The sequence below is a fragment of the Plectropomus leopardus genome, chromosome 5, assembly GCF_008729295.1.
Source record: "Plectropomus leopardus isolate mb chromosome 5, YSFRI_Pleo_2.0, whole genome shotgun sequence".
Classification (NCBI taxonomy): Eukaryota; Metazoa; Chordata; class Actinopteri; order Perciformes; family Serranidae; genus Plectropomus; species Plectropomus leopardus.
In genome coordinates, this window is record NC_056467.1 from 14,795,415 (window position 1) to 14,816,343 (window position 20,929).

The 20,929-nt window shown below is 38.9% G+C and overlaps 2 protein-coding genes across 4 annotated transcripts in view; both read right to left on the reverse strand.

Annotated features, from left to right (window-relative positions):
- relt (RELT TNF receptor) overlaps positions 1 to 11,633 on the reverse strand; it is a 32,130-nt gene extending 20,497 nt beyond the window's left edge. For both annotated transcript variants that reach the window (XM_042486706.1, XM_042486705.1), the window contains exon 1: positions 11,493 to 11,633. The gene's annotated coding sequence lies outside the window, so the exon portion shown is untranslated. The remainder of the gene's footprint in view (positions 1 to 11,492) is intronic.
- Positions 11,634 to 15,986: 4,353 nt separating this feature from the next.
- Positions 15,987 to 20,929, reverse strand: part of LOC121942765 (rho guanine nucleotide exchange factor 17-like) — a 76,934-nt gene continuing 71,991 nt past the window's right edge. For both annotated transcript variants that reach the window (XM_042486014.1, XM_042486013.1), the window contains one exon: positions 15,987 to 20,839. In XM_042486014.1, coding sequence (XP_042341948.1) covers positions 20,631 to 20,839 — 209 coding nt within the window. In that variant the 3' untranslated portion in view covers positions 15,987 to 20,630. The remainder of the gene's footprint in view (positions 20,840 to 20,929) is intronic.

The window sequence follows — 20,929 nt, forward strand, 5'->3', positions numbered from 1 at the left end:
TTGACTTTATAGGGGGTAGTAAGCGGATTTTACAGCCTTTGGACTGAGCCAGACTCACTGTTTCCACCTGTTTCCAGTCTTTATTTTAGGCCAGGTAAACAGGTTGCTGGTTGTAACTTAATATTTAACAGACATGAGACATGTGAGTGTTATCAATCTTTCATTTAGCTCTCGGCAAGAAAGTGAGTATGTGTATTTCCAAATGTCAAACCATTGCTTTACGAAATCTTTGACTCTTTTTCTATCTGCCTATAATCCCCCCATTTACCATAGTTTATAACTATACAACAGCATCTTTTTACTTTGACTTTATCATCACCCTTTCTGAAATTTCTGGAAGGCCTTTTGTCTGACCTCATGGAGAAATCACAAAAATGGTCACTTTGTGTGAAGCCAGATTTACCTTTCTAAACAAGTCTGCGCACTAATCTCAATCTAGTGCGAGTGATGTTTAGTAATGTTTCCCAAAACATCTTTCAGCAGTGATGCACCTTACAATGAAAAGAATGATTTACACTTCACTGTAATACCTGTTAGGGAAATTGGAGTTCTTTGTCTGCTTGCTGTAATTGTTGTGTCTCACATCCTTTAACTCAGACTTTCCTTCCACGTGCTCTTTCTACCTCTCTCAGCTCTTGATCTGTCAATCCTGTAATTGCATTTTATTGTTCACGTTTCCTTTTTCAAAACCCGGCTTTCTTTACGCCTCTGTCGGACATGTGCTTTGGTTTGGAGACTGCATGGGTGGAGACGAAGTAAAACTAAGAAAGACAAACTAAGAAACAGAGGGGGAGAAGACAGGCGGGTAAGAAGAGCAGGATATAACAGGATATTTACACCTCTCAGAATATCCCAGCACACGTAACAAAGACGCTAAAAGACGCTGTCGCCCACGATGTCGCCATCATTTTATGGAACAACAACAAAACAGGATAAAAATTCCAAAACACCTCAAAAGAAAGGGTGAAGATCGTGACGATGTCTCCAAAACTGTAAAACAGTAATTACTCAAAACCCTGGGTGCTGTTGTTTGACACATTCCAATAACACGTCGCGACAACATCAGATGACCAGTCACATGTCCTGTTTTGTTCAGAGGACCTAAAAATAACCATAATAAAGAAGTAATGGCGAAGGCATGACAAAAACACGGACATTATTCTATTCTGTGGCGGTTTTTGGGGCGAGGAGCGGAGTCGCAGCTCATGTGTTGGAGCTTTTTCTGGCTCCTTGATGTCATGCAGCAGCTGAGCTGAGAAATCCTTCTGGATGAAGCTGTGAAGGAAGGAAGGAACCACAAAAGAGGAAACACAAGAATGAGTGGAACCTCTCGCCTTTCAGTGTGAGGTGACTGAGTGGCAGGAGAGATCATGGGTAAAGTGGGTTCAAGCTGCCGTGTTATTGGCTTCCTAACAATGAGTCGTGTACATCAAGTACACAATTCTGGTTAGACATGAGACTCTGAATGAGCTTATTTTCAATGCCATGATGTATTTTAGTGTCAGTGTCAGTCGTGCTTACAGGTCAGCCATATTTAAAGCTCTGTAAACAAATTCTCATCATAAAACGAACCATCTGCTGAGCCAACAGCTTTATTACTGTATTGCCATTGCCTTTAAGGTCCAGCGTGTAGGATTCAGAGGTGGTTTATCTATTGACAGAAATGGTAAATAATATTAATATTTTCTTTAGTGTATACTCACCTGAAAATAAGAATTGCTGTGTTTTTCTTACCTTAAAATTATCCGTATGTATCTACATATTGCGTGAGTCCTCCACCATGGAATGAAGCATGTTGGTCGAGAATGGACAAACCAGTTGCTGGCTCTTGAGCTATTTGTGTTTTTGCATTGGCCACCATATCTCGGGAGAAGTTTTACCTCTGCAACCTCACTGCCACATGCCACTAAATCCAGCACACTAGACCTAAAATAACCTTAAACCTTATAACCTTAAAATAACACTTTAATGCACATGACAATAAACACCATGTATATTGGATTTCACAGCTGATGTATGCTGGCAGCAAACATAGGTATAACAAAAGTCTATAGTTTAAAACAGCCTTTCTTCACTCTTTTATTCAATAATTTAATTATTGGCAGATTCATATATTCATTTTACATCTTAATAATTAAATTAAAACTCAAATGAAATTACCAAACGATGATTTGGCAGCCCTGCAGCAGTAACTCTGAGGACCTCCCAGGGCCACAGACCCACTGTTGAAGACCAAGGATCTATAAATAAGCCTGAATTAGTTCAAATTGCAGTTGCGGTCTTTTAAATATGTGGGTTTTAGGCAAGAGCTCTTTCTTGTTTCAGTCTCACACTTAATTCCATTGGGTTTTCAGCCAAAATTTCACTTTAGAGCAATTGCAAACAGCTGATTTAAAGCTTCTCTATTCAAAGAGTCTTTTGAACATCAGGGGAGTTCAGTAAGCCAACCCAGATGTATTATGTGAATACAGCGATCCCTGCAAGTTTACAGTGAGCTCAATACAGCAGAGATTTTGAGGTGACAAGAATAAACTTTCCCCATTGGGGTAAACCTGAAATCTGAGGCTATAGGCGGATGCTAGGGTGGAAGTGGGGCTTATAAAATTCTATGTTTAGCAGCAGCAGTATTTACAAATTTAGACAGCTTCAGTATGCTGCCATATTGTAAATCAGCATCAGCTCTTTTGAATGAGCAAAGATACATTTTAAGAAAATATAAAATAAAATATGTAAAAAATATAAATATTGGGCATATGCTACAATATACAACACAATATACGTATAAGGTCGACTATGAAGAGAATACTTGAACAACCTTTCTAAACCTTGATCTAATAGTTTTACTTGCCTATAACCCTACCTGAAAGACATTTGAGGGAGTAGTCTGCCATGTGGTTCTATGATTTGTTGGCAGGTCATTAAAAGATATTTGCTAAATTCACCTGCAACATCCTGTCCTATTGCATGCAGTTTCAGAAGTTGTTTGTCTGTAGAGGATTTCAGGCTTTGCTTGATCAATACATCATAATAAAACTTCATTGAGACTTAAATAGTAATATTTAATAGTTTTATTTTGACCAGGTTAAGCCTGACCATAGACCAGGTCAGATTCACAGCTTTTTGCCACACAGAAGTAAACTGACTTGCTGTGTCCTGGAAAAATTTGACTGGTATGAATAATGATGACAGTGCAAAGAATCATCACCTTCTTCTAACCAACTACTTTCAACACCTTTGCCATTTGCTCTTTAGGTGTGATGATGCAACGTCAGCTAAGGGCAGAGAAGCTCAGGATTATTTTCTCCTCACAAGATGAGAAATCCTCCTTTGTTTTAGGCTCATAAAACCCTTCAAAAACAATTAGATTATCTCACAAATGCATCACCATAACACTTAAAACAGGGTTATTTTTCTTAGTTGTTTGTGAGTTCTAACATCACGGCAAAAAAATTTTGGAGACATGATCATGACATTGTACTCCATAAAATTTGTCGATAATACAGAGATTTATACTTAGTTTGGCCTTGCTTAAAACAGAATAGCCTAACGTTTGCGTTAATACATGTAGTGTGCACTGACTGCTCCTTTGGGTGCTTCAAAACTGGCTGACAAAACCCTTTCAAAAACACTTCAAAAGACATGGATTTCCCTCACCGTCATAAAGCAAAAAAAAAAAAAAAAAAGTCAACCACCAAGTTCCCACGCCAATAATGGCTACCTATTGAGCCCACTAGATCACGTAGCATGTCCAGCCTTGGGGAACACCTCTTTATCTAACGGCCCATGGAGTGAAATACAATAGAAAAGAACTGAGCCGGCAAAAAAAAGGTTTAAGGTAATTACACTCCATTATCCATCAGACATTTCGTGGACTGAGGGATAATGTGCACGTGTATGACAACGACGCGATCGGGACAACCATACCCTCTGTTTGACTTAATGGAGGTGCCCATTATCGGCAAATGAGAGGCTGATTTATGCTTTCTACGTTAGACAATGCCTCATTATGGGGAGCTTGTCTGATAACTGTCTGCGGATGCGTTTCTGTCACTGTCTCTTTGAGTCCGTCATTCCTCTTCGTTGTCCTTGGGTTGACGTGATGGTCAGTCATCATGTTTTCCAGTGGAACTGTACACCGGCAGAAACTTAACGGGCCTCTCTTGTGTCTCTGCAGCACACTGGCTGTCAGATATCACCAAGGTGGAAACAGAGAGGTTGAATTGACCGGAGAGAGTGCAGAAAGAGGGTGACAGGAAGAACAGGCAAGAGAGACAGATGCAGTGAGGTCCTCAGCTTGTTTACAGCCAGAGTCATACCACTGCAGCAACCTGCAATCCCACAATACAGCAGGGTGACAGCACAATGTCCTAATTAGCCAACATGAATACCTATGCATACAAAAGAAACTCTGTTGGTAAGACAGAAATGTTTCCTTTCCTTTAGTTCATTAGAAACAGATGTAACTTCTTGTAGTAAGTCGTAAATTCACACATGCTTTAGGCTAAGTCCCCGCTGAAATTAGTTTCCAAACACTACGTCCAAATTTCTAACCCCCTCTAAAGTCAAATTACTTAAGAGGCAGACATGAAAACCAGATTGCGGTGCCTTTGAACTGTCATTTATCCCTGTTTTGCACAAATTTCCATTTAGTTACATCAAAAGATTGCAATTCATTATTTAATGTCTGCCTGATTACAAACAAGCCAACACTGCACAAGTTTCTTTAAAAATGGTGTTTTTCACAAGGACACAAGAACACTTTGCTATAATTTAGCAAAGTCAACCACAAACCACCTCTGGCTACAAAACAACCCTAAAACAATCAGAGGTGACAAAAGCAGAGCATGGGATGATCTGAGCTGCAAAAATGCGTGCGAGAGTAGGTGTTTCTTTACAGTCTGGTATTTTCCTTTACATCACCAGCATCATTAACTGTGGATATAAATCAACTCCTTATGTCAACAACAACTAAAATTATAATTCACAACCCATACACACATTACAGCTCTATATAAAAGTTTGCACACACACATGCGCAGTGTGCTATAATAAAACAATTCCCATTCTCACGCACACAAACATGCTTAAACTGTGTAAAAACAACACTTCCAACATGTTATCTCTATTTGTCGAACAAACACAGAGGATTTTGTAAATTACTGTTTGAGTGAGTGGAAAAATCTACTCTCTGTATTTAAGAGCTGAGCTCAGGTGGAGAAAACATTTTGTCCCTTCTACACAAGTTTCATTCATGAAACTCAAGACTCACTTTTTAATGAAATGGTATTGAAAATCTGTTTAATCTGTTTAATGTGATGCTAAATTGTAGGTGTGCTATTCGCTTTGGGGATCAGTGTGCTTTAAGGATGCTTCTGGGTAGATTTTCTAACTTTTTCTAACTTTCAGGGTTAGGGCAGATGTGGCATTTCACAATGTGTTTTGTGCGACCCACCCATAGGACATTTAAAAAGCAGCAATTAGCAATTATCAGCTAACTCAGAGAAGGACAGAAATGGAAAATGTCTGCCAATTTGAGGATACAATGAGGTCCAGGAGCTCCTTAGCAGTGGATATGATCAGCTGCTGTATTACAGGGACAGTACAGTCTTGAAATTGCAGTCTTATGTTAGGCCATTGCTGCTGTGTTACATGTCACGCCTGTCACGCCTCTTTTGCCTTCAGGATGCTGGCATGTTGCCTCATTTTGCATTCCACTATTACTGGCAAGTTAAAAGTTTCCAGTCAGAAGTTTTAACTTGAAATCAGATTTCCAACTAGGAAAGCTGAAGGAACCTCACCAACCTAAAATCCAATATGGTAGTAAAAGCTATAGTAATATACAGTTCATCAGCACTTATGTCTGACTTCTGTTTCATTAAACAAGTCATGCACACAGATCGGTCCAACATCTATGTGTGGACATGTTGAGACAGTAAATGTACGCACAGAATACAGCATAATGCCTTGTTATCAACTGGTATTGCTAACAATGGCTAATCTGACTTGAACTGGTATTGCCGAGGACATCTTGGTTTTTCCGACTTGTACTGGAACGTAATCAACTCATCATTTCCAGCTCTGACTTGTAAGGTAAATGGAACGCAACATAAAATCACACACTGAGGTGGCATTACGCCTGTGTTGTTTCTTTCAAAGCCAGCATAATGAATGGTCTTTGTTGTGCCCCTATGGCGAGATCGCTATGTAAAATGAGCTTGATATAGTGTGGTATAAATCTACTCCTCCAGCTTGTCAAGAAAGCATATACGTGTATTTAATGTCAACCTGTTACTGTAATGGATGTCTAGGTCAGTGAGTACAAGGGGTGGAGGCCAGAGTAAATGTAGGGAATCTTGCAGGCCTCTGGGAATGTTAAACAAATCCATATGTGTACTGACTGTACTGCAATAGTTGGTACACATTTGCAAGCAGTTCAGTAAACGTCAATGAATGAGGGTGAAAGAAGCAGATAAGCAACCCTGCAGTTTTTCCCCAACATGCAAACCCGACCACAGATATGCACACTCACATATCCACATATATTTATGGAGCTAAGAATGCTGTGTTTGGAGTTGTGTTCAATAACTCTATAAAAGTGCTGCTACGGATGAGAGGTTCAATTTCCTGCTTCTACATCTTCATTACTCAGTGGTTGTTTTTAAACAGGGCATTTCTGTTGCACTCCTCACATAAGGGATTGTGTGGATTCTCTCCAAAACATGACACGCACTCACTCATTTGTGCCTTGTCACAAAGACATCGACCCGGACATGCTGGTGTGTTATTTGTTCTGGCAACTAAAAGCCAGCGATTGGTTACTGGCGAGTTCAGCGAGCAGATTGCGGTCGTCGTGCAGATTTGTCTTTCCTCCCCCAGAGCTGGCTCGGTAGTAGACGTCTGCACTTTCTTTCCTTCTTTTTTTAAAGATTATTTTTAAGACTGCCATATAACAGTAAAAGTGGGGAGTGAGAGGGCAGATGGAGGAGACAGAGGGCAAAGGTCAAGCAGGGCAAGATTACTGTTGTCTGCTTTGGTCCCGAGTGAAGCCAATCTAATGCAATGTGACTGAGCAACACAAGTTAAATCTCATGACAGATACAGTGTGTCAGTATATAATATGGAAGCTGTGGTGCAAGAATTTACATCAGTTTCTTTGGTAACGCTGTACCATTCAATAAAAATACTCAATTTAAGGTAAATGTCCTGCATTCAAAAACGGCTAAAACTACAACATTTTACTTTTACTTTAATGTTGTAGTTGGCTGAGCTGCAGCTTAATTTACCTGCTTTATATACTGCTGGGATATTTAACCCTTTGAAACCTGGGTACAATGACTTGATTTCTTTTAAAAACATGGGAAGAAGGCAATGAGCGAAGAAAGAATAAATTACTTAAAAATTAGCAAGAAATTAGTAAAAGAAAGAAAACTAAAAAGGAAGAAAATGACCTTGGAGAAGTGCCTAAAAATATAATTTTGTAGGCTACCATAAATTTAAATATACTATTTAACTTCCTCCTGGCTTTTTTTATTTTTCCATTGACATTTTTAAGTTTTCACCATCCAAGTGACTAAAAACTGTGGCTGTTAATTAAATCAAATGAAGTAGAAAGTGCAGTGTTTTCCTGTGAATTGAGGTGGAGTAGAAGTATAAGAAGCATAAAATGGAAAGAACTCAATGAGTTAATCGACAGAAAATCAGTTGGCAACTATTTAGATATAGGCTATCATTTCAGTCATTTATTAAGAAAATTTGTCAAATATTACAGGCTATTCTCACAAACTCTGTTTTAAGTAATTGACCCCAAAAATTAGGACTTTCCCCTGGAGACGCGTGTTTGGAACTTGAGTCATTTAAAAGTATGTCTTTACCATGTTTCCTTTCTTAAACCTTTTTTTTAAAATGTGATTTTCTGTTTATCTTTGTCATATGAGTACCTTTAGATTTTGGACAAAACAAGTCAATTGAAGGCATCACTACAGCCTTTAAGCAATCACCATTTTCTTTTGAACAGTTAATAGACTAAAAATAATTGGCAAACTAATTAATGATGGAAATAATGTTAGTTCTAGTCTAAGTAAGAACCTCAAAACTCGACTTGAGTATTGTACTTAAGTAAATGTACTTTCCACCACTGTATAAAATCTATCGTGTCACGTGGTCCCAGATAGGAAGTAAGGTGTGCGCCGTTTTAATTTTCAAGGCATTTTTTTGAGCAAAACACAATTCACAGGAAATTAACTCCTAGAGATAAAATATGACACTATGATATACACGACCTCTGTAATCTTCAGGCACAAAGGTGCAGAAACATCCGGGATGTGGCTCTTTTCCACTTCCTCAAATTCAAAAGAACGAAATCAACTGAAGGAAACCATCTGCAGCATGACTTGCAGTTGCTAAGTTTACTGTAATGTCCCGAGTGCAGAAGTTAAGAGAATAAATATTAAAAGAAGACATGTTTGTCTCCTGAGGAAAATCTGCTATAAAGACGGAGAATACGTGGTGTAAATGCTGCAGTCCATCAAACCCTGCTTGCCTATTAAATTAACTTATAATTAAGCTTGGGTGTGTATGCACATACTGTAAGTGTATGTGAGCGGTTGCATGCTCGAGCAAACGTCAGTCCAAGTTTTAAGTCCAGGTCCTCCTTTTATCATCCCATCCTCCAGCAATCTGCGTGTGCAGCATGCTGAGCCAGCTGGATCAAGATCTGCGGTTGCTGCAATGGGCATTTCTTTGGCATAGAGTTTCCTGGCTGACATTGGGGAGGCAGGCAGGCTGCTGTGGCACGGGGACGGAAGACCGTCTGGAGGCATTCCCAACCACTCTGGTTGAACGGATGGACAGACAGATGACAGGATTGATGGCCTAATTAAAGCCTTACTGTGTCTTTGACCTCCACATGCACACTGTATGCTCTAAAAGGGGGTCGAAGCATCTGTCTGTTAAAGTGCACTGATAATCCCTATGTGTAAGTTTGTTATCACTTCAACCACACACACACACACACACACACACACACACACACACACACACACACAAACCAATCCTTTCTTTCCTTTCTCTCCCTGTCACATTTGCCTCTTCACAAAACCGTGAATACATGCAATGTACTGTAAATGTTGGGTGGGGTAGAGCGCAAAATGGGGGTTAAATTTGGCTCTGGATAATGCACGACTACACACACCACCTCATAATTAAAGCATTTGTGTGTGTGTGTTTGTGTGTGTGTGTGTGTGTGTGTGTGTGTGTGTGGTATAATTTCAGATGTCAGGCCCAGTGTAGTTAGCTGTAACATCAGTTGAGCACATACTATGAAGGACAAAATGTGGCTTCCTGCCAAAAAGACACACATCCACAGTACACACTTTCATAGCACACTAGACCTTATACAGAAAGACAAATTATCTATGTTCTACGCAACAACATTTTAAGTTATATGCTACTGTCAATAGGAAAAGGTGTTTTAAGAGACATTCTCAGCAGTATTCAAAGACATTTTGGGGCAGGTTAAAACATGTTTAAAGATCTTGTTCAGGGAATCATTCACCTGTCACACACAAAAACATCTAAATTATAATAGTCAAACTATAATCTACTGAGAGGCTTTTGACACAATATTGTCCCCTCACAAATCAGTGAAATCTTGCAAACTGATTAATGCAGTTATTTTCAAGGAAAGACCAATGTACCACGATGCTACAAAGCTGTTTTAGTACCACTTGAAGAAAAACAGAAAATAATATTAAAAATGAATAAATAAATTCTGGCTGCAACCTGGTCCAAAAGATGGCAAAGCCATAAACAGAGAAGTAAAAGCAGAATGTTTTAATTTAAGCTATAGTTTGTAACTTTTATGAAAATAACTTATAAATAGTCAGAGGAATATCCTTTTTGTTACACATTATCTTTCTCATATAATACTGTGTGAATAAACACAGTTTCAACAAAGTTATTTTATGTAAAAGTTACCAACTATGGCTTTAAATGAGCTTGTGAACTTAGAAAGACTCTCTGCTTTCCTCCACTCTTTAGATATAATGTGATGAAATGTGCTTTGGCCTAACAGATAGAAGCCTCATGATAGTTTTTTTCCCCACTTTTTTCCCACACTTTCACTAATCACACTGCAAATATCCAGACACTGCCTTTTCCCAGAAGAAGAGGTGAAAGTACTTGACAGGAAACAGGAAGTTTGTCTTCTTGTAAATAACCAATATCAACGATTTAAAATGCTTTGTGAGTCGCACATTAAAATTCTCTGTTCACACGTGCCGTGACAAGACAGAGCTCATGAACAAACTTTGTAAATCCTTCCTTAAAATGCCTGCTTCGTAACAATATTAGGGACGAGCCAGTGAAGCTGTACATGGCCCTCTTCTGGTGGAAGTGTGTGCGTATAGCTTTGAATGAGAGAGAGCCTCTTATTGATACAAGCATGCAGGAATTTGGTCTCAGACAATAGAAGCCCTCGGCCAAAAATGACAGTCTCATCTTGGCTCTTGTGTAAGTGTGTGTGTGTGTGTGTGTGTGTGTGTGTGTGTGTAGGGAGCCTGCCCTCATTGCTCAGTATGCACATAACGCAGCAGAACATCCTGCCAGAACCACGCCAGTATGGTGTGAGATGTGACGGTGATGAGATACAACCTCAACTGACACAGTAACAGAGAAAAGTGTGTGAGAGGCGCGTTTGTTCTGTCTATGAATCTCTATACAACATGTTTTGGCATACTATACCACTTAAATTATGCTCTATATAAGTTTACTTGAACTGAAATGATCAACTGGCCTTGTTGAGTCTTTATATCATCAAAGGTTATACATACATTACAGAGAATAAGGCAGAGCCAAGACATTTCACTTCATTAAAAAGAGAAGAGGAGGATCATACTACCAGTGAGGTCATCACGTACCCATTACAGTGCGTCAAGCAAGCTCTCACTCTGTTATTAGACAGCACGGCACACAGTAGATCTCATAGTAATTATATGTTAAATAAAGTTAATTTAAGGTATTTAGATACAGAATCGAGGAAAGAAGTGATAAAATGACTAAAATTATACGCCTGGGAAGTGCCATGAAAGAACGAAATCATCACAGCTAAATCCTAATTCTATAAATCTATGTAAGATTTAAAACAAAAACAACAAAGATTGCTGAAACATAGACAACTTATTCCATTCAGTCATTTCATATCTTAAATTATACTTTCTTGAGCCTTGTACCACACTGAAACGAACAGCAGGGACTTTTCCGTCCACATTTAGTTATCGAAATGTGCCCCATAATGTCCTGTATCTCAGACAAACTCATATAAACACATGAATATGTCATGTTACCGCCGTGCGTAAAAGTGGTCATGACGGTCGGACAGGCTTTGCGGCGAGAAAAGCCCCACGAGCCGGCAATGACTGACACGACCAAACTACCGGCTTCAGCAGCCATTCAGACTCTTACAACAGGGTAAAAAAAAGAGTTGTCAGACTTACCGGTTTGGTGATAAAATGAGTCGAAATCAGTGTTCAGAGACGAGCATCATCACATGTAGAGGACTCAGTAAGCCGGTGTGTAATGAAAAGAGGGAATGGATGAAAACCACAAAGCCGGTAAGCGAGGCTTCCCTTCTCTCTGGCTCCTCTCTCTCCGTCTGTGTGTGAAAAAAAGATATAAACACTGAGCTGGCTCTGAGCTCACAGTGCGTCACCGCTGCAAGCTGAAACTCCCGTCAGCGTGTGTGTGTGTGTGTGTGTGTGTGTGTAAACCCCCTCTGTCGGTCTTTGTCTTTTCCCAGCAAGGGCATGTGGCTCACAACCTGTCAGCTGAAGCTCGTAAAGGCTCCTCTTATGCTGGGGATCTAGTATAAACGGTCCACATCGGTCTAAATTATTATTATGTTTTTTTTTTTTTTTTTTTAAAAAGTAAAATAAAATAAAAAAAAGAATAAAAAGAAGATAACATAAATAAGTAGAGATAATATATTTAAATAAGCACACAGTTTTTATTTCATAATGTCCCCTTCCAAACTATGTTTTATCTCACAATGCAAATTGTCCCCAATTAGAATCTTATTTCTATTTATTCAAGAGAAACAATCCAGTCACCGGGAGAAAAAAAATTTGTATTTAACTATTTTCCAAACCAAGGATACATTTAATTTCAATGTTATTTTGTAATGTTGAAACTTCACTTTCTCAACAATGTTGTGGAGAAGGTGTAAGTACAGAAATGCCTATACCACTATGGTTTTTGTTTGAAAAAATATGATGTTTCAGCTTAAAACGGCCACATTTGGTGGCACAAAAGCCATTGGAAAATCATGAATGGATTGGTAAAAAACACCATGGTTTGGTTGCTCACACAGTGAATTGCTGTGGTGTGCTGCTAAAGACACTCATGATTAGTTGAAAAGAAAAAAAGGTTTAGCTGGTTTTGAACAGTGGTCTGACACATGCCCACCATCACCTTCACCTCCTGATGACAAAAGTCAGCCTACATAATGTGTGACATCACAACTGGGCTGAGAGTAACAGGTCGTGTTGGCTGTTTGTTTGGTCTGAAGGAACTGACAACAAATCTCTTGTCAAAACAAAACTTAGCACCATTTTGAAGGAATGTCCTAAATCTTGAAAGACTTTTTGAACCAACTGGGTAAAATATATTCCCTCCTCTACACAGCAAGAAAGGTTTTTAATTTGTAAAGTTATTTCTGGTGTCTGTCCACGTCTAGTTCTGAAACTCCAGTCACTTAATGGCACAAGTGATTGTGCACTGTACCTTGGTCTTTGTAAGAAAAGCACAGATGTTACTAATGACACTAACGATGCGTCTGCTCTATTGTCTCAGTAAGTCATGACAGTGTGACAGCATGCACCATAACAGGACTCTAAACTGAAGCAGCTAAATGGCATTCAGCTTTAATTAATGTCATGTAATTAATGTCCTGTGACAGGTCAACATGTCTTATTGTTGTACACAGAAACTGAGCATCATATTCACTCCCCACTTATTCAGCAGGACTGATGATGCCCAATTATATCAGTCCTGTGGAGTTTATTTAGTCTATCAACGTATTCTAATGTGCATTTCATTTTTAAACTTAAACAATATGTCCCGTACCATGGTTTGGGCTCAGCCCCCTGTGACTTTAAAGGTATGATCTCAGATAATCTGTCAGGTATTCGTTTGCAAATAATGCCATATGAGGAAAAATGTTCTGTGTCATGTTGCTTTTGTTTTTAAATGCTGTCTGCAGTGTTGGGTAAATAAATGCAGTTCAATAAAAAGTTATATTAAAAATTACCTGAAACAAACACAAACCCCCCGAAAAAATCCTATAAATAAATTTAAAAAAATTCTTATAATATAATTTGAAATAGACTATATGGTTATAATAATTTAGAATCACAATCCAGAATCAGAATCCCGTTTTTTTGCCAAGTACATTTACATATACAGGGAGTGACTTGGTGTTTTGGTGCAAAACAATTAACATAAAGGAAGAATTAAAATAGTCAATTTAAACCGAATACGACATAAGATAAAAAAATATAGAAGCAATTTAAATTTAGAAAATGACAATATAGAATATAAAGAACACAAAAGGTGAAATGGAGGGATCGTACAATTTTTTTTTCAGAAGTACAGTTACAGATAATATTGTTTTCTGGACATTTTTACTGAGAATCCCCCACCCACCCCCGCCCCACAAATTCCTGGAATTCGTGGGGCATGTTTTGCCAAGTTGCCTATTGCCTTTTTCCTTCATGTTTTCAAAAGAAATCAAACTAATTTGCTTAGGTTTCAAGGCTTAAATAGCTTGTGAAAGGCATCTGGATGCAGTACAAGAAAACCAATTTCAATCCAGGTTGCAAAGGGCTAATGTGGATAAAATATGTGAATTGTCACGACAGTTTTTACTGGAACATGTTCGTTCTTGTAATCAGAGACTCTCAAAACAGCGCTGCACAAAAGCAACAGTCTGAAGAGTGAATCATGTGTCTGTTACTTATAACACTATGCAACATTAAAACATGAGCTTTACTAAACTCACACACACACATACACACACACACACACTCACATAATACCGTAAGATCTGATAGCAGTGAATGGCAGAGATTTCCATTGGCCCACGTTCTTCCGCCAGACTGAACCAGCAAGTCAGTGCAAGTCAATGACTCAATATCAGTCAGTCATTCTGCTGACACAGATGAATCTCTGTGTCTTTACTGTCTTTTCATTCATGACACAGATCTTCACTGTTTGATGCTTCATTTGAATACTGTGTGTGTGGATGCAACTTGTGTGTGTGTGTGTGTGTGTTCATGAGGGGGAAGGGGCAACATTTGTATTTATGTGCGTCCTGAATGGCCTGCATTCAGACAGTTTCCCTCTATTTACTGCAGGGCGATGATATCACAATACACTTCATTGTGGGTCAGTGGGTTATAGTAAAAGGAATATTGGAGTGACACTGAAGCTTGCTGGTAAAAACCCACGGTGGTGACTTTGTGTTGAGGGCTTCTGTCTGTAGGAGGGCCTGTTTTATTTCTAATTATTTAGCTATGTATTAATTGTTACCGTAAAGAACAGATAGGCGATCTCTCAAAGTTAGAGACAAAATAGTGGCACCCAATGCTGGCCTCCTGTGGCAAAAAATTGGATGTTGATATTTCTGTCTTTAAGAAGTTGTGGTGTGCTTATTTGACTACCAAACTTATGGTAGCTTGTGAAACTAGACAACCTAAGTCATCCATAAGTACTAACCATGTCACTATAGGTTGTTTTGGGGGCTAAATAATGCTCCAAAGATAAATTTTGGTGTGGGAGCAACTGGCAAGACCATTTAAAGGGGACCTTTGAACTCTGAAGATATGAATGAAAATGGGTTCTATGGGTACAAACGGCTCTCCCCTAAACTTTAGAAGGCCTGTTCTCAGTAAACATTTTGTTCCTCACAATTAATGTACTTCAAATGAAAGCTGTATATTTGTATTTTTAGGGGAAAAGCACAACTAGCCTTTCTCAAAAACAATTAATCTCCTAAAACATGAGATACGTAACGCTTTAAAACAGGACTATTGTGGAACTCACAATGTTAAAGGCACTGGTGTAAGTCTGTGCACATCATATAACTAATAACATTAACTGTAAAATAAGAAACCAAACCAAAGCAATTCGGGATGCAATTCCTTAACTCTCCATGTTGACATAGTTGTCAAATTGCCTTTTGTACAACAGCATAACTAAGCTCCCCAAAGTCATTTATGGCTTTTAATTTTGGTGCGTCACCCGAAGATTTTTGGTGCCAGGCCTTTGAAACACAGCAAGTTGATCCAAGCTATAAATCTTTGAATGTTACATTGTTTCAAAATATATGATAAGGGAACTCTGTAGCTGATGAAAGACAAAAAATAGTCTAGATAGCCTATAAATGATTAACCGGTTAATCTGAAACTTGTTAAAAATACCCCAAATTTTGTTGAGACCATTGTGACATCTTCAGTTTGCTTTTATTGTTTGACCAAAACCAAAAGGTTTTTAGTTTTCAGTCATTTAAGATACAGGAACAAATCTTAACATTTGAAAGCTGGATAAACTTCTCTTTTTTTTGTTCTGGAAAATATTTTGTCATTAATTTAACAGTGAACTATCAACATTTCTGCTTATTCACTTTCTGTCGATTCAATAATTGATTAATCAGCTGATAGTTCGAGTTGAGTATCCCGATTATGTTCTGTGCATGGAAACATCATGACCTGATTTCGGAAACCCACAATGCCCTTTGTCCCAGATTTGAGAAACTTGAATAGGCCACCCGTGCTGTACTAAGGCATGTTAATAACTTATTCAGGTTTCGGATCATGTGCGTTCAGGTTATGTTGATTTATTCAGCAAATAAAACAAACAAAAAAGAGAAATAAAGTAACAAATGTTAGCAGACCCAAACCTAAGCAGCTGAAGAAAGACCAGGCACAAACTGGCACCAGTGAACTGATTTAATTACAAAGAGGAACCCACAGTGACGAAACGAGAACAGCTACATACAGGAAGTAACTCTGATAGACAGTAACCATGACAACTGCAACCATACCCAGAGATAAACGAAGTTGTGATCAGGTTGTTTTCCTTCCTGTGGATGTCCGTTTGTAACAGGGCAAACATACGTTTCGGAGCCAACGTCGCTACCAGTGAAAACATCAATGCCAAAACCCTTCTTCTGTCATCGTTTTCATCTCATCTTCTTTTGGAAAAATCTACTACAGTTATAATTTAAACGCCACTGACAGCGCATGCCAGAGAGGAGGAAGGGGAAAAAATACAAACAAAAACAAACCTTACACAAATATATAAAAATATGCCATTAGATTCATATCAACAATTGAGGACTGTGGGTGCACTATTTACAGAAAAAGGCAATATATACCAATATTTACAACAATAAAGACTTCTTTCACACACGGGCATGAGGAGGTTACTTACATGGTTGCTGAGAGTTACAGTGATGACAGGATGAGTTTTATGTGACGGTGAAAATTAAGTGTAAATTCCACTTCATTTTCTAAATCCTGGTCAAAAGGGCATCTAGTTTACTTCATGTCAAAGACGTAACATGTTTGTGTGCATGCTTTTAGCTGATGTCAAAAATGAGGAGTCTTTTCATGACACTGGGCTCAAAACCTTAAACGACACTGCTGAAAACGTGATTATTTAGTAATTAATAGAAAGAAACATAAAAGTATATTGTTAAGGCAAATTCTTTTTTCTGATTTTAAAGAAAATCTAACTCTGACTCAGCTGAATTTAAAGTGATTGACTCCAAACATCTTAGCGGATTCAGCCCAGAATACTAAGTAATTATGTTTTACCCAGAGACCCCAGAACATCAAAAAACACACTAAAGATTCAGTAACGTGTTGTGGGGCCGTAACCATTTTTTGCCGCCCAGATCACAGTTTTAGAAACACTGCTCCAAAAGCGCTGGTACCAGCAGAGATAGCACACAGTTGTTCCTCTCCTCAGTTATCACAGAAAATATACTGACTCCACTCTGCAGGGAGCTCCCCGTTGCGCTTCAGCCAGCATAGATACACAGCATTTTTCATCGGTGACTTAGCAGCTCTTGGCACTGAGAACACAAACATTAATTTTGCTGTGAATCATACAGAACATAAACATTATCTGTTACCACCGTTAACATCGGAGGACATTAAATGAATTACTGAACACTCGAAATACTCTTATTGAGGTTGCCTGGAGTAAAATGAGAAGATTGACACCACTCTCACATCTGTGTGGAGTTCTCCAGAAATAAGTCCTAAAACCCTGAAATGAGTTGGCATTTTTGCACTTGAAGTCAATGGGTTTTTTGAATGGGTTTTGGTTAGATGCCTGACATAGTGTCTGTGGTTAACACGAGCTTAAGAGACATTTTGTTCTACGACATAAAATACGTCAGAAAATACTCGTGAACTTTAAAGCTTTTATAAAATAGGTGGTCACTAACGTGGCCACTGAGACTAGGCTACAAAATGTCATTACAGGGAACACGGCTTTACAGCGTTGTAGTAGCAGGAATGATAAATTATACGATCCTAGTTGGCCTATAGTTTGTTTATAGCCTAAGACTAGCTTTTAGCTTCTGCCAATTGCATTAGGCTTCAAAAATCACAAAAGTGGTGTTAATATATGAAGATGATCTTGTTTGACAAAACCTGTAAGTATTATAATCATTTGTTTGCCACAGAGCGTAATTTCTATAGCAATCCAAAATCCAATGGAAAAATCCCATTAGCTTTTTGATAAGGGAACCAGGGCGAAACTAACTTCTGCATCAGCCTCCAGAAAAATCCCTGTGGCACTCTATAGTAAATATCAGCCAACAGCCAGCAGCCGGTTAGCTTAGCTTAGTTTAGCACAAAGACTGGAAACTGCAGAAACTTGCAAGACAAACAAGATATAATGTTTAAATTAGTGAGCTTTAGAGCATTTAGGCACATTTTTTTGTACCTTTGGACAATATCGGGCAAGGTGTTTCACCGTTTTCAGTCTTTGTGCAAAGCAAACAGGCTAACTGTTTAATGTTTACTGTGCAGACATGGAAGTGGTGTAAACCTTCTCTCTTAACTCTCGACAAGAAACTGAATAGCCGTAATTTCTTTAATGTTGAATTAGTTCTGTAACATTTGCTAAAATTCCTCTGCTATATTCTTCAGGTGTTAACATAAGCTAACTGTAATTTTACCTCAACAGTGGAATGGAAATTGCAAACAAGCTCCTTTTTACATCCTTTTTCAAGTGAACATAACAGAACACTTGTGAAGGTTGCACACACATGCTTTTACGCTTAAAGGCAAAGAGCTCACTAGTTAGCAGCTATCACAATAACCAACCAATCCTCTTAGCTTTTAGCTGCTCTCACAGTGGGAGAGTCAACCTAATGTGAGCGCGACCGTTAAGCGGGGAGAGCTGAGGTGAAGGGCCCAGATGGCTGGCAAAGTGCAACAAGGTTTTCTAGGCTTGTGGGGATCAAAGACAATCACTGCTTAACCCCCAAAGGCTAATGTGTGAGTATGTGCAAGGGCGAGTCAGAGTCATCCTTGACTTCCCTCAAACATCTGCTGTAGTGCGAGGGAGAGCTGACTTTTCACTCTGTGTATCACTGTGTGTGTGTGTGTGTGTGTGTGTGTGTGTGTGTGTGTGTGTAATGGCTTAACGTTTAGCCTTCTGAAGGCACGTGCAGGTGCTAAGCATTTGTCCTTCTGACCTAGTCTGTATCTTGGGTACTCTCTCATCTTACAAACAAACAACATGCATCTTCAACAATCAATACTGAAATCAGTGTTTGTGCATTATAGGGCTGTAACAATAGATCTTTGTGGTATATTTCTGGTGACACAGAATGCCATAGTACACAATGCAAAGCTGAGAAGTATTTGAAATATTAAACAGATCTTTGCATCTGGCACCAAAACAGGTGACGGGGTGACTGTTGATTCAAGATAAGGATTGAGCTGCATTCAAAGACAGCTTGAGGTGAACTTTGGGGTCATTTTGCAGTCTGGGTCTTCAAACAGCCAATACATGAGTTACCATGACAAAAAAATACTTTCTGGATTGTTCCTTTACATTTATGTAGTCATATAACAAAAAGGTCCCTGTATTGTGCATTGTACCAAACCATGAGTGGACTGTAACATTACACCCCTGCTGTGTGTGTATGTCTGTCTGTCTGCTCGAGCCAAACTATTCTCATTTATCTCCTAATAAAACCAGGGTGTCTTTGTTCTTCAACTCAAAAACAAAAAGTGAAAGCTACATCTTCTATAAATTAAGTGCTGTAAAAGAAGGCGCTAAAATCAAAAACCATAAATACTGTACACAACTATCATTATCTGCTACCACAGCCTGGCATCATAGACGTCAGTCACATCAGCTCCTGATTTCTGCTCAACAATCGGAAATCTTTTCAGATCTCGTAACATCTTGACAGATACAAGGCTTTGGCATAGTCAAGGAGGAATATCTCCAATGCACTTCTTTCTTTACGCTACTCCAGTAGTGGGCATAATCTCCATTCATGTCATCTCAAACTGACATCAAAAATTAAATTACAAATATCTGATGCAAAGTGATTATCTGTGAAAAACACACATTTATGTTTTTCACAAATGTCTTCCAATTCAGTGAGTGAAGGCTGTGCATTAATGTGTGTGTGACTGTGTGTGTTAGATACCCTTTCCACATATTGCACTTTAATGATATTCACTGTCCCTCTGCAGGAGAAAAGATGATTTTAGCAGTCTCACATCTATAAGCAATAATCGTGGAGTAGCTATTCTTACAACTCGGCTAAGAAGATAAGAACGCTTTTGTCTTTTACTCCTAAGCTCACAGATATCAACTGAACTTCATCCGAGCTTGAGCTCCAGCTGTGGAAATGAACGCAAATTCAGAATATCCATCAAACTAAAGTCTGTGATGGCACTTTTACTTAGTTTCCATTGTAATATTTTTACATGACATTTACCTCTTATCATCAGAAGGAATTTTGTCTGCAGTTCAGGCTAAGATGAAGCTATGAAGGAGTAAAGGGTTGATGTTTCAGTCCAGAAAAACAGATAATATGTTTATGGACAAGTACATGCTTCACTTAAATGTCCTCTTCGACGTCCTGTGCAATGACATTCTGCATAGTCCAAGTCTTCTTCTGTCTTTCTCTTCTTCAATTATCGGTCTAAACATACATCCACGTGTGAAAGTTTCATTTTCTCCGTCTTCTTCTGTCTCCTTCACATAAGACTTGAGTTTAAAAAACGCTTTTCTAGACGGTTCTCGCAGATGCCATTAAAACGAAATACACACACACAGACACCACTCAGTGAGGAACAACGCACACCATCAGAAACAATAACACAAGAAAACTGTCTTTGAAGTGATCATATTCATCATTACATCCAGGAGGGAGTCGACAGCCATATTATGCACATAGAGACTGGTGGACTGAGCAGAAGACCAAAACAACACCAAAAAGTGAGGAGTCCCGTGGGGAGAAAGGACAGGAGCTTGTGCGCTGTTCTCAGCTGGAGGGAGGTTGGGGTGGGTTGTTGAAAATGGGGTCGACTGTCTCAGACCTTCCAAAGCAAAAGATGGTTGGTACTGTCATCCCGTCCCACTGTTTCACTGCTATTGGTCAGTCTGAAGTCCTCGTAGCCATCACCACCAGAAATGACTAGGTGGTTGGTTTTTGAGGGGATGTGGGCAGAGGCTCGGCGACGTGCTGAGTCACGCCTTTGGAGGTTCCTGTCAACAGTACTGCTGCTCTGGGATTGGTTGCCTAAAAGCAAGGGATTAAAGGTGAAGAGAAGGAACAAGTGTAAAAATACAAAATAATTTCCTGACCAGACACCATGAAGTGATTGCTGTC